Source organism: Phocoena phocoena, chromosome 8 (genome assembly GCF_963924675.1).
Source record: "Phocoena phocoena chromosome 8, mPhoPho1.1, whole genome shotgun sequence".
Classification (NCBI taxonomy): Eukaryota; Metazoa; Chordata; class Mammalia; order Artiodactyla; family Phocoenidae; genus Phocoena; species Phocoena phocoena.
The window spans coordinates 1,188,883-1,203,801 of record NC_089226.1 but is presented as its reverse complement, the minus strand read 5'-3'; the positions used below and the strand labels follow the sequence as shown (position 1 = coordinate 1,203,801).

At 42.3% G+C, this 14,919-nt stretch overlaps 1 protein-coding gene across 1 annotated transcript in view; it reads left to right on the top strand.

Moving 5' to 3' along the window:
- Positions 1–14,919, top strand: part of JAM3 (junctional adhesion molecule 3) — a 59,738-nt gene that overhangs the window by 40,870 nt on the left and 3,949 nt on the right. Inside the window, exons 5-6 of the mRNA XM_065881556.1 lie at positions 12,319–12,425; positions 12,906–13,019. Coding sequence (XP_065737628.1) covers positions 12,319–12,425; positions 12,906–13,019 — 221 coding nt within the window. The remainder of the gene's footprint in view (positions 1–12,318; positions 12,426–12,905; positions 13,020–14,919) is intronic.

Here is a 14,919-nt window from a genome sequence, read left to right as displayed (position 1 = left end):
AAGCATATAAAGTATCTTTTCTAATCACAGTGGAATGAAGTTAGAAGTAAATAACTGAAGGAAACTAGAATATTTACAGATACGTGGAAATCAACATACTCTTAACCAATGGGTCAAAGAAGTTAAAAAGGAGGTTAGAAAATACCGGAAGAAAATGAAAATGAAAACACAACATACCAAAACTTAGTGGGATTCAGCAAAAGCAGTACTAAGACATGTAAATTTCAAAAAAAAAAAAAAAAATATATATATATATATATATCTCAAATCAGTGACAATCTTACACCTTTAGGAACTGGACAAAGGAGAACAAACTAAACCCAAAACTAGCAGAAGGAAGGAATTAATAAAGATTAGAGCAGAGGTTAATGAAAAAGAGAAAAGAAAAACAGTAGGGAAAAATCAATGAAAACAAAAGTTGCTGTTTTGAAAAGAACAGCAAAATTGACAAACCTTTAACTAGATTCAGTAAGGAAAAAAGAAGACTTGAATTACTAAAATCAGCAAAGAAAGTGGGGCTATAACTACTGATTTTATGGAAATAAATAGGATTATAAGACAATGCTATGAACAAGTATATATCAACAAGTTGGATAACCTAGATGAAATGGACAAATTCCTAAAAACATAAAATCTAGCAAAATGTAGTCATTAAGAAGTAGAAAATCTGAATAGAACTACAGTAATTAAAAACAGAAAAGCTTGGACCTGGTGGTTTCATTGATGGATTCTACCAAACATTTAAAGAATTAATACCAGTCCTTCTCAAAGTCTTCCCAAAGATTGAAGAGAATACATCCTAACTCATTCTGTAAGGCCAGCATTACCCTGATACTAACACCAGGCAAAGCCACTACAAGAAAGCCATAGACCAATATTCCTTAACATTGATGCAAAATTCTTCCAAAACGTACTAGCAGATGGAATTCCACAACACACTAAAAGGATTATACACCGTGAATGAATGGGATTTGTTCCCAGAATGCAAGATTGGTTTAACATATGAAAATTACGGCAATACATCGCATTAATAGAATATAGGAAAAGAACCACATGATTATCTCAGTTGATGCAGAAAATATATTTGACAAATTCAACACCCTTTCATAATAAAAACACTCAGTAAACTAGGAGTAGATGAGATCTCCTTCAACATAATAAAAGATAAATGAAAAACCTTATAGCCAGTGTCATAATTAATGGTGAAAGACTGAAAGGTTTTTCCCTAAGATCAGGAAGAAGAGTAGGATACCAGAGCTCACCACTTTTGTTCTACATAACATTGGAATTTCTAGCCAGAGCAATTAGGCAACAAAAAGAAATTTAAAAGTTATCCAAGTTGGAAAAGAAAACATAAAATTATCCCTATTCATGGATGACTTAATCTTATACGTGGAAAACCCTAAAGATTACACCAAAAACAAAGCAAAGAAACAAAAAACCCTGTTAGAGCTAATAACAGGAAAACAGAAAACAAAACCAACATACAAATATCAGTTGCATTTCTATACACTAACAAAGAACAGGAAATTAAGAAAACAATCCCATTTACAGTAGTATCTAAATGAATAAAATACTTAGGAATAAATTTAATCAAGGAGGTAAAAGGCATAGTACACTGAAATCTAGAAAACACTGCTGAAAGAAATTAAAGGAGATACAAATAAATGGAAGATACTCCACGTTTATGGATTAGAAAACCTAATATTGTTAAAACTATGGAAAGCCATCTACAGATTCAATACATTCTCTATCAAATCCCAATGTTGTTTTTTTTTTTTTCAGAAATAGAAAATCCCATCCTAAAGTTTTATATGGAATCTCAAGGGAACCCGAATAGCCAAAGTCATCTTGAAAAAAAAAAAAAGAACAAAGTTGGAGGACTCATACTTGCTGATTACAAAACTTACTATGAAGCTACAGTAATCAAAACAGTATGGTACTGGCATAAAGATAGACGTATGGACCAATGGAACAGAACAGAGAGCCCTGAAATAAACTCTTGTGTATATAATCAAATAATTTCTGACAAGAGTGCCACGATCATTGAATGGAGCAGTCTTTTCACCAAATGATGTTAGAAAAACTGGATATACACATTCTAAATAATGAAGTTGGATCCTTGCCTTATAAAAAATTAAAATGGACCAAAGACCTAAACATACGATTTAAAACTATAAAATTCTTAGAAGAAAACAGTGGAAGATATTCATGACATTGGATTTGGCAATGATTTCTTGGATGTGACATCAAAAGCACAGGCAGGCAACAAAAGAAAAAAATAGGTAAATTGGACTTCATTGAAATTAAAAACTTTTGTACATCAAAGAATACTATCAAGAGAGTAAAAATACAACTTAGAGTGGGAGGAGGTATTTGCAAAGCACATATATAACAAGGGATTAATATCCAGAATATATAAAGAGCTCCTACAACTCAACAACAAAAACCCCAAACAATCCAATTTAAAAAATGGCAAAGGATTTGAATAAACATTTCTCCAAAGAAGATACGCAAATGGTCAATAAACACATGAAAGGATGTGCATTATTAGCCTTTATGGAAATGCAATTAAAAACCACAATGAGACACCACTTCACACCCATTAGGATGGATATTATTGGAAAAACAAAGAAAATTACGAACGTTGGTGAGGATGTGGAGAAATTCGAATCTGTCTGCATTGCTGATGGGATCATAAAATGGTGCAGCCACTGTGGAAAAGCTTGGGAGTTCTTCAAACAGTTACACATAGGATTGCAATATGACCCAGTAATTAAGCTTCTAGGTGCATACCGCAAACAGTTGAAAGCAGGGACTCAGATATTTGTACACCACTGTTCACAGCAGCATTATTCACAATGGCCAAAAGGTAGAAACAACCTAATGTCCATCAACAGATGAATGGATAAATAAGACATGGTATACAGTCAGCACTCTGTATCTATGGGTTCCATATCTATGGATTTAACAAATGCAGATCCAAAATATTTGAAAAAAGATTCCAAAGCAATTATACCCCAATAAAGATGTTTAAAAAAAAAAAAGATTCCAGAAAGTTACAAAAAGCCACACTTGAATTTGCCTCGCCCTGGCAACTTTTTATATAGCATTGGCATTGTATTATTATAAGTAACCTAGAGATGATTTAAAGTACCTGAGGTTGTGTAGGTTATATGCAAACACTAGGCCACTTCATATGAGGGACTTGAGCATTCGTGGATTTTGCTAGCCGAGGGGTGTCCTGGAACCAGTCCACTGCAGACACTGAGGCATGATTGTATACGTACAGTGGAATATCATTCAGCCTTAAAAGGAATGAGATGCTGCTACATGTTACATGGATGTACCTTGGAAGCATCATCCTGCATGATGTAAGCCAGACATAAAAGGACAAATATTGTGTGATTCCACTTGTGAAGTCTGTCAAGTAGGCAAGTCCAGAGACAATGGCCTGGCGGTTGCCAGCGGCCAGGGTTCCGAAGAAGTGGGGAGCTCCTGTTTAATGGGGGTGGAGTTTCTGTTTGGTACGATGAGCAAGTTGTGGAGACAGTTGGTGGTGTTGGCTGTACACATTGTGCGTGTACCTAATGCCGCTGAGGTTTTACACGTAAAAGTGGTTAGAATGGTAAACTTTATGTTGTACCAGAATAAAAAACATTGTTAAATAGTGATGATGGTGAGACCGTGGGAAAAGTGGAAAACGCAGTGAGAGTACAAAGGGCGGAGCCCCACGTCTCACATTCAGTTGTAAGAATCTCCTGAGATAAAAATACCACATTTGATAAAGGGGGAATCTTGATGTCACCCTGACTCCTGTTTTCTCTGTTCACCAACCTTCAGCTGGGTAGGAACAGCAGACTTTCTACCTGCTGCTGCTTTTTAGAGAGTCCAAAAGCAAAACCTCAGACATGACTGTTCAGTGAAACGCACTGCAGATTATTCATGACCACACGAGTATTCCTTTTATATACTTTGGTCATGAATACGGTTATGCCAGTTGATTTTTTTAATTTTTAAAAAAGATTTATTTATTTGGCTGCGTCAGGTCTTAGTTGCAGCACACGGGCTCTTTGTTGCGGCGCATGGGCTTCTCTCTAGTTGTGGCGCGTGAGGTGCGCGAGCTCAGTAGTCGTGGTGTGCAGGCTTAGTTGCCCTGTGGCATTCGGGATCTTAGCTCCCTGACCATGGATCAAACCCGCATCCCCTGCATTGCAAGGCAGATTCTTAACTGCTGGACCACCAGGGAAGTCCCATGCCAGTTGGTTTTTTAACTGATGTATTCACTGAAAGAATTCAGGAGACCTTACATAAAAATTTTTATCTAAGTTTAAATAGTTAAGTATATATATGATTTCTGGTGTATTGTGAATATCAGTGCTTTAAAACTCTTCAGTTTTTTGCACACCCAACCGATTCCAAATGCCATACTGATTTCACTATCATCATTTTAGAAATAGAGAAGTGTTCTACGATTTAATGTTGAAATAATTACAGATTCACAGGAAGTTGCAAAGGTAGTACAGAGTGGTCCGGTGTACCCTGCTAAGCTTAAAAACCAAAATTTAGAAAGAAAACTTTCCTACAATGAATTTTTGGTCCAGCCCAACTCTGGAAAACAGTTATTAGTTTCTTTAAAAAACTAACCATGCCACAACATACGACGAGGGTTTGTGCTCTTGGGCATCTGTCCCAGAGAAAAGGAAACTTATGTTCATACGAAAGTCTGTGCACAAATGTCACAGCAGTTTTATTCATCATAGCCCCAAACTGGAAACAACCCAGACGCCTTTCCGTGGGTGAGTGGTTAAACACAGTGTGGTGCATCCCCGGTGCGGAGCGCTGCTTGGCTGTAGAAAGAAACAAACTGTCATTACACACAAGGTGGATGGATCTAAAGGGCTTTATTCTGAACGAAAAAGTCAGCCTCAAGAGGCCACCGACTGTGCATTTCCTGTTATATAGCATTCTCCAGATGACAGAATTATGGCCATAGGGGACAGATTAACATTTGCCAGTGCTGAGGGATGGTGAGGGCCTGCAGGAGGGAGGTCTTTGGTGATGGAAGAGGTCTGTGTCTTGACTGCAGTGGTGGTTACAGGAATCTTCACATGTGATAAATGATGTCCAACCATCCACATACACTGTACATGCGTCAGTTTTCTGGTTTTGATACTGTGCTGTAATTATATAACCACTGGGGGAGGCTGGGTCAAGGTCACATGAAATGAACACAGTATACTTGGAACTTACCACACCTGCCTCCAGAGGACAGTCTTAAATTTCTTTCGGAGGATTTGAATAGAAACAGACAACTACACATGTCTTAGATTCCTTCTAAGTCCAAGATTTAATAATGGATTCCTGGGCAAGATGAAAAATAGAGTAGCCACATTACAGCTCTGTGAGCAAACTGAATTCAACTAAATGATTTTCTGGGAAACTCAAGGAGATCCAGTCTAGAACATAAAAAATGCACATTTGGGCTTCCCTGGTGGCGCAGTGGTTGGGAGTCCGCCTGCCGATGCAGGGGACGCGGGTTCGTGCCCCGGTCTGGGAGGATCCCACATGCCGCGGAGCGGCTGGGCCCGTGAGCCATGGCCGCTGAGCCTGCGCGTCTGGAGCCTTTGCTCCGCGGGGAGAGGCCACAGCAGTGAGAGGCCCGCGTACCGCAAAAAAAAAAAAAAATGCACATCGATTTATTCGGTAAACACTTTTAGAGTCCCTGCTAAATACCATTCCACACTAGATTTGAAGATATAAAGATGAGTGTGTATGATACTTGTTTCTTTGTACTGTTGATAGAATGTAAGCTCCATGAGGGCATAGATTTTTATCTTTTATTCATGTTATCATCCCTCATGTTTAGGCCAGTATCTGGCTTATAAAAGGCAATAAATAAAAAATTGCTGAATGACTGGATTGTCCCAAAGAGCTTAGAGTCTGGTAGGCGCAAGCCGAGGTTGGTATGAAATTAAAGAGGAACAGCTGCATGTGATGTATGCTGTAATGGATTTTCCCCCTTTTTCTCCTTCCGTCCAAAATCCCTTTGCTGAGTCGTACATAATGTAGCCTCAGTGTATTCCGACAGCACCAGGAGGTTGGCTTATGTCTGAACCTCATGCCCAGGCACTGGCTCATATCCGGAGGAGTTACCTGCGATGTCTTCAAGCGTTTGGTCTGGGGCTTCCAATCCTCACAAACACTGTTCTGATACACAAGTTACTTCTGTATTTTAAAGTGGGACCCTGGGCTGTTGGAGGTGGGCAAAGTAAGGAACGTAACCGTCTTTACATTTAAGAACAGCTTGGGAGCAGCAGGAAATGCTGAGGAGAGACTCGGCACGGGGCCTCGGCAGAGCCAGGGCCTGGCTGCTGTGAGCCATCACTTCGTCTAGCTCTGCCCTTGCGCATGTGGTTGGGCAGGAGAGAGTCAGGCCTTGGGGTGCATTCACCTTGGCCACAACGCAGGGGGAGAAAAGAGGTGATTATCTCCATCATCTGGGGCTGTGTTACCTTAGCTTCTTTTAGGTTATAAGAAACAAGTGGTCTTGGTTTCCCTAAGAGGTTTATTGTGAAGAGTTGGCGCCCGTGACAATCTGACCTTTGTGGACACTAGAGTAACCTCAGTGTCCCCTTCTTGTCCCCTGGCTCCTCTGTCGCCAGCTCTGCGCCCTCAGGCTCTACTTCAGCTGTTTCTCTCGTGACTGTAAACTCTCTAGTTTATTCTCTTATTTCTCTCAGCTTCATACTTCTCAAGAGAAAGCCTCAGATTGGGTTGTCCTGTCATTATCCAGTCAGGCAAAGCTCTGGTGACTTACCTCTAAGGCCCCTTAGATGGCCTTTGGGTCGGAAGCTGATCCCTGGTCATAGTCATTTGGGACCACAGTTTTGGTGTCTCGTCACCTAAATTACAGTGATCGCACTGAAAGGACTGTCGGAGGTCATTTTCCTTAGAGGGAACCTGTGTGGCCTTGGTAGATACTCAGAGCGTCCCGTGTTTCTCTCTGTTAGTGGGTCCCTGGGGGCTTCTGGATGGAAGGAGCAGTGGAAAGGGCTGCATCAGTGTGGGTGGGTTTCCCCGAAAGGAGTGCACGTGGTTACAAAACAAAACAGAGCAGGCGCCACTTGTCCTGGATCTGAAATCTAAAGCAGAAGTGCCTGTTTTAGCAACTAATGACAGTTCAAGTATATTATACTTCTTCTTTTTTTTTTAATTTTAAAGTTTATTTATTTAGGCTCTGTTGGGTCTTCGTTGCTGTGCGCGGGCTTTCTCTAGCTGCGGCGAGCGGGGGCTACTCTCGTTGCGGTGACTTCTCTTGTTGTGCAGCACGGGCTCTAGAGCGCAGGCTCAGTAGTTGTGGCGCACGGGCTTAGTTGCTCCGCGGCATGTGGGATCTTCCCAGGCCAGGGCTCGAACCTGTGTCCCCTGCATTGGCAGGCAGATTCTCAACCACTGCGCCACCAGGGAAGCCCCTATACTTCTGACTTTCATCCCAATTATTACATTCTTTAAGGCTTCTGCTGTAATTAATGAAGTCTTACTAAATAAGACAGAAAGCATCAAAACACATACTTGGAATGTATACATGTAGCCGAACCATTAAATAAGATTTAAAAATTTTAAAAATGGATTGTTGTGACCTGCAGCTCAGAGTACAAGTCTTCACATTTTCTTACCTGGTGTGGTAAGCTGAGGTCCAGGGACCTTAATGAGGGTTAACGTAGGAAGGCCTTCTCTGGGGAGGGCATATTCTCCTAGAGGTCAAGTAGCTGAAGAATGACATTTTGTAGGTGGTCAATGTACCTAGTTGATCTTGTCTCCAAGAAATCAGCTAAGACATTGTGAGACCATGATAACTGATTTCAGCGTTGTTTAAACACGTGGATAGTCAGGTGCTAATTGTGAAAGAGGTCACCATGCAAATAGCATATTTTGATTTCATCGATAGCTTCATTCAGCTAAGCCTCATGAAAATGCCATGTTGTTATTTTTCTTATTTTACCAAAGACTGGTGCAAACTTTTTAATGGATAGAAATCACGGGTTAGATAAACAGCTAATCCAGCAAGGTGGTCTCTTACCTGGTTGGTAACTGTACCCAGAATGTCCATGCCATCATGCAGGGGAAGGTACCGGGCAGGAGGGAGGAATGACAAGAAGGCCCATGTAGGTCTGGGAGATGATGAAAAGAAAATTCTTAAAAAAAATTTTTTTTATTGAGGTAACATTGATTTTATAACATTATATAAGCTTCTTGTGCACAGCTTTATACTTCTACTTCTGTATCCACTACAGCAGCTTACCACCAAGGGTTTACTTTCCACGCATCACCATATTGACCCCCTTTACCCATCCCCACCCCCCTGGTAACCATTACTCTGTTCTCTGTATCTACATGTTTGTTATCGTTTGGTTTGGTTCATTTATTTTGTCATTTTGTTTGCTTTTTTATATTCCATGTATGAGTGAAATCATATGGTATTTGTCTTTCTTCACCTGATATTTCACTTAGCATAATATCCTCAAGGTTCATCCATGTTTTTGCAAATGGCAAGATTCCATCCTTTTATGGCTGAGTAATATTCCATCCCACACACATATATATACAAACACATGCCACATCTTTATCCATTTTTCCATTGATGGCCACTTAGGTTGCTTCCATATCTTGGCTACTATAAATAATACTGCAATGAACATAGGGGTGCATATATCTTTTATAATTAGTGTTTTTGTTTTCTTCTGATAAACACCCAGGAGTGGAATTGCTCAGTCATATGGTAGTTCTAGTGTTAGTTTTTTGTTTGTTTTTTGCGGTACACGGGCCTCTCACTGTTGTGGCCTCTCCTGCTGCAGAGCACAGGCTCCGGACGCGCAGGCTCAGCGGCCATGGCTCACGGGCCCAGCCGCCCCGCGGCATGTGGGATCTTCCCGGACCGGGGCACGAACCCGTGTCCCCTGCATCGGCAGGCAGACTCTCAACCACTGCGCCACCAGGGAAGCTCCCTAGTGTTAGTTTTTTGAGGATCTCCATACTGTTTTCCACAGTGGCTGCACCAATTTACATTATCCATGTGCACCATGGTTTCCTTTTCTCCACATCCTTGCCAACACTTATTATTTCTTGCCTTTTTGATAACAGCCATTCTGACAGATATAATGTGATATCTCATTGTGGTTTTGATTTGCGTTTCCCTGATAATTAGTGACGTTGAACATCTTTTCACGTCTGTTGGCCATGTGTATGTCTTCTTTGGAAGAATGTATGTTCCGTTCCTCTGCCCATTTTTTAATCAGGTTATTGGGGGTTTTTTTATTGTTCTTTATATATTTTGAGCATTAATGCCTTATTGGATATATGATTTGCAAATGTCTTCTCCTATTTGGTAGCTTGTGTTTTCATTTTGTTGTTTTCTTTGCTGTGCAAAAGGTTTTTAGTTTGATGTGGTCCCATTTGTTTATTTTTGCTTTTGTTTCCCTTGCTGAGGAGGCATATCTAGAAAGATATTGCTAAGACTGATGTCAAAGGCGTACTGCCTGTGTTTTCTTTTAGAGTTTTATGGTTTCATGGGTTACATTCGATCTTTAATCCATTTGGGGTTGATTTTTGTATATGGCATATGATAGTCATCTAGTTTCAATTTTTTTTTTTGCATGTGGCTGTGCAGTTTTCCCAACACCATTTATTGAAGACTATCCTTCCTCCATTGTATGCTGTTTGCTCCTTTGTCATAAATTAATTGTCCATATATGTGTGGGTTTATTTCTGGACTTTCAATTCTGTTCCATTGAGCTATATCTGTTTTTCTGCCAATATCATGCTGTTTTGAGTTCTAAAGCTTTATAATGTAGTTTGAAATCAGGGAGTGTGATATCTCCAGCTTTGTTCTTTTTTTCTCAGGATTGCTTTGGTTATTCAGGGTCTTTTGTGGTTGTATATGAATTTTAGAATTTTTGGTTCTATTTCTGTGAAAAATAAAAATGCCCTTGGGATGTTGATAGGGATTGCACTGAATCTGTGGTTGCTTTAGGTAATATGGACATTTTAACAGTGTTAATTCTTTCAGTCCATGAGCACAGAATGTCTTTCCGTTTCTTTGTGTCTTCTTCAGTTTCTTTGAACAATGTCTTATAGTTTTCTTTGTACGGGTCTTTCACCTCCTTGGAAAAATTTATTCTTAGGTTATTTTATTCTTTTTGTTGCAGTTGTAGATGGGATTGTTTTCTTAATTTCTCTTTCTGCTAGCTTGTTGTTAACTTTTAGAAATAGAACAGATTTCTGTATGTTGATTTTGTACCCTTCAACTTTACTGAATTCATTTATTATATCTAATAGTTTTTTGGTGGAGTCTTTAGGATTTTCTGTATATAAAATCATGTCATATACAAATAGTGATAATTTCACTTCTTCCTTTCCAATTTGGATGTTTTTATTTATTTTATTAATTCTTTTTCTTTTTTTTTTTTTTTTTTTTTTGCGGTATGCAGGCCTCTCACTGTCGTGGCTTCTCCCATTGAGGAGCACAGGCTCCGGACACGCAGGCTCGGCAGCCATGGCTCACGGGCCCAGCCGCTCCGCGGCATGTGGGATCTTCCCGGACCGGGGCACGAACCCATGTCCCCTGCATTGGCAGGTGGACTCTCAACCACTGTGCCACCAGGGAAGCCCCTAATTTTTTTCCTTTTTTTTTAAATTTATTTTTTGGCTGTGTTGGGTCTTCGTTGCTGCACACGGGCTTTCTCTAGTTGCGGCGAGTGGGGGCTACTCTTTGTGGTGCTCGGGCTTCTCATCGCAGTGGCTTCTCCTGTTGCGGAGCACAGGCCCTAGAGCACGTGGGCTCCAGCACTTGTGGCGCGTGGGCTCTGTAGTTGTGACTCATGGGCTCTAGAGCACAGGCTTGGTAGTTGTGGCACATGGGCTTAGATGCTCCATGGTACGTGGATCTTCCCGGACCAGGGATCAAACCTGTTTCCCCTGCGTTGGCAGGCGGATTCTTAACCACTGGGCCACCAGGGAAGTCCCCGGATGTTTTAATTTTCTTTTCATGGCTAATTGCTCTGGCTAGGACTTCCTGTGTTGAATAGGAGTGGTGAGAGTGGGCATCCTTACCTTGTTCCCAATTGTAAAAGAAAGCTTTTAGTTTTTCACTGTAGAGCAGTGGTCCCCAACCTTTTTGGCACCAGGGACTGGTTTCATGGAAGACAGTTTTTCCTCAGAATGGGGGTGGGGGGATGGTTTAGGCAGTAATGTGAGTGGCAGTCAGGCGGCAATGTGAGCGATAGGGAGTGGAAGATGAAGCTTCGGTTGCTTGCCCGCCGTTTACCTCGTGCTATGTGGCCTGGTTCCTAACAGGCCTACTGGTCCACGGCCCGGAGGTTGGGGACCCTTGCTGTAGAGTATGATGTCAGCTGTGGGTTTGTCATTTGTGGCCTTTATTATGTTGAGCTTCCTTCTATACCCATTTTTTGAGAGTTTTGTCATAAATAGGTGTTGAACCTTGTGAAATGTTCTTTCTGCATCTGAGATGCTCATATGGTTTTTATCCTTCATTTTGTTAATGTGGTGTGTCATGTTCATTGATTTGTGGATGTTGAACCATCCTTGCATCCCTGGGATAAGTCCCACTTGTTCATGGTGTGTGATCTTTTTAATGTATTGTTGTATTCAGTTTGCTAATATTTTGTTGAGAATTTTTGCATCTATGTTCATCAGAGATAATTTTCTTTTTGTGTGTTATCTTTGTCTGGTTTTGGTATCAGGGTAATGTTGGCCTTGAAAAATGAGTTAGGAAGTGTTCTGTCCTCTTCAGTTTTGGGGGATAGTTTGAGAAGGACAGGTATCAAATCTTCGAATGTTTGGTAGGATCTACCAGTGAAGCTGACTGGTCCTGGACTTCTGTTTGGGGGGAGCTCTTGGTTACTGCTTCAGTCTCCTTACTAGTGAGCTATTTGGATTTTCTTTCTTCACGATTCAGTCTTAGAAAGTTGTATGATTCTAAGAATTTGTCCATTTCTTCTGGGTTGTCCAGTCTGTTGTGTAGCTCTCTCTTACAATCCTTTTTTAAAAAGTACATTCTTAGAGGAAGGTCTTGGAAGTTCTAGAGGCTTTGTTCTGGGACTAAGAAGGAAAGTTCACTCTGAGAATTCTCTTTCTCCTGGGTTCCTTCCAGTGAAGGTCAGACTCAGAAAGCAGTCACCCTGCTGTATCTAAGAGACTTTGTTTTGGAACATGACATTTGACATCCTCTGTGGTTCGTGACTGTAGCCGCCATGAAGGGAAAGTCTGATGTCAAGTGCGGGTTCTCTGCTCTCTTAGTGTCGCGTTGTCTCTGATTTTACTTTTCTTTTTTCCCTCAGGCTGCTTGATAGGGGCTGTGAATCTCAAATCCAGCAACCGAAACCCAGTGGTACAGGAATTTGAAAGTAAGTCCAAGGAAGGGTTTAGGCAAAGGGGCACCACTTGGTGATCTGGCAGCCGATGCAGGATAGACACACACGGATGTGTCCTGCCCAAGAGGCTTGGGGGTGGCTGGCTCCCCAGCAGCCATGTGATGTGCACGTGTGAGCGAAGCACTGCTTCAGCAGCCCGCGGGCAAGTCTGCAGGCTTTCTGTTGGCTGAAACCTGATTCCTGGCCTGGCTTTGCGTTTACACAACCAAGAACGTTCTTATATACGAGCAGAGTGTTAGGGGGAACGTGTGCTCTCTTTAATAAAAGTCTTTGCTAATCATCTATATTGTTTTTCTAGCTAAAACTAAAGTCTCTTGGAGCCTGGAGCTAGCTAGATTTTTAATCTACACGACAGACCTAAATATACATATAGCTTGCAGGGTCTGGGTATACAAGTGAACCTAAAATTGTTCCACATTCACTGACAGTTCTCTTTCTTCCCTTGCTCATTAGGTGTGGAACTATCTTGTATCATTACGGATTCACAGACAAATGACCCCAGGATTGAGTGGAAGAAAATCCAAGATGAACAAACCACATATGTGTTTTTTGACAACAAAATTCAGGGTATGATCCTGTGGTCCTCTGGTTTGTACAGAAGGCCCAGGCATGCACTTGTGGCCAAGACTTTGCTCTAACTGGACCTGCATCTGTAGCCAGGATTGGTGTTCTGTCTTGTTTTACATATGGAAAAGTCAACATGCAAAAGTAGTGAGAATAGTGTATGGAACCTCCCAACATGCAAAAGTAGTGAGAATAGTGTATGTGACCCTGCTTCAGTAAACATCACGTAATCAGTTAGGATTTTAGTCCATGCACAGCCGTAGCTTCGAGGTATCTGAGTGAGCATTCTCCGAGGCCATCTCCCTATCGTGACCCACGACTTTATAAGTGACTTCATTAGTAGGACAGTATGGAACAGCAGGGGGACAGCAGCACCCACTGTACACACCTGGGTGCTGAGCGCACCATGCGGAGGGCAGGGTACGGGTTGCAGGGAGGTGCTGGGCCACGAGCACGTGGGGCAGAAAGACATGGAAGCGCAGGGAGCTTCTTGGAGGGACCGCTGGCTCTTGGCCCAGCAGGGGAGGGCAGACACGAGGTGGATGGCGCTTGGAAGGCCTCAGGAGGGGCGTGATGTGGTCCCACTGATGCTTTAGAGATGGGGCTGGTGGTGGGCACAGCTGAGAGCAGGGCCCAGTTCAGGATTCTTCTGCAGAGGCCAGGAGGGGGTCAGGGTAGTGTGGACGGGGCGGGGGGTTGTGATGGCAGGAGGGGGCCGCCCTGGGGGACAGCAGGCGGATGGAAGAGTCAGCGCAGCTGCAGAGGTGGGCAGCCCCGATCCCTCTGAGAATATGACAGTGGGGGTTTTAGGGAAGGGGTGGAGGCTTTGCGCCATCAACCTGAAATTACGGCCTTTCTTCCTCAGGTCCTCCACATCATCGGGGGTCATGGGCTTTTAGAAACAGTTCTGTTTGCCCACCAGTATCCTCCCACCTCTGGTTTACGAAGAGATGGCAATGCTATTCTCAGGAAACAAATCGGTTTTCTCTGGCAGCTTCATCAGGCTGTTCTGGATAAGCCCTGACGGAGTGGGAATGTTCTTAAGCAACTTTCTGTTTCTTCCCCCCCCAGAAATTGCCACACAAAACAGAGGCCTGGAGGGAGGCCTTGCCTAGGGCAGGGCTGTGCCGCCAGCGCCTGGTGGGTTTGCGTTTACTTGTTTCCCACACGGTGGACGCTCTGACCCCTGCTGGTGCCTGGATGACGAACCTTCCCACTAGAAAACGCCGTCAGAAACGTTCGTTCTCTTAGCAAAAGCATTTTGCCGTTTCCATCACGTGTGGTAAATCCTTCCTAGACTTGTCACCAACTAGCAGGTTTAGTAAATTCGTTTCTAATTTTTGTGTCATTTTCTTTTCTAACTCTTCCCCTATTTGTCAGTGCCCGGGTTCTTTGTGCTTCTTAAAGAGTTACTGTGTCCTTTATGCTTTAAAAATGTTTTAATTGAGACACAGTAATTCACATAGCATGAAACTCACTGTTTTGAAGCGTGTAGTTGGTGGTTAGTACATTCAGCAAAGTCGTGTGGCCGTCACTGTCAGATTCCAGCACATCCCTGCCCCCAAAAGAAACCGTGTCCCTTCTTCCCCAGCCTGGCAGCCACTAATCCACTTGGTGGGTTGCCTGTCCTGGATGCTTCCTATAAATGGAATCATACAATATTTGGTCCTGGCTTCTTTCACTTAGTGCATCGTTTTCAAGGTTCATCCATGTTGTAGCAAGTGTCTGTACTTTGTTCTTTTTAAAAATATATATATTTATTTGGCCTTGTCGGGTCTTAGTTGCAGCACGTGGGATATTCATTGCGGCACGTGGGATCTTTAGTTGTGGTGCACGGGCTTTAGAGAGCACAGGCTTAATTGCCCCGCGGCATGCGGGATCTTAGTTCCCTGACCAGAGATTG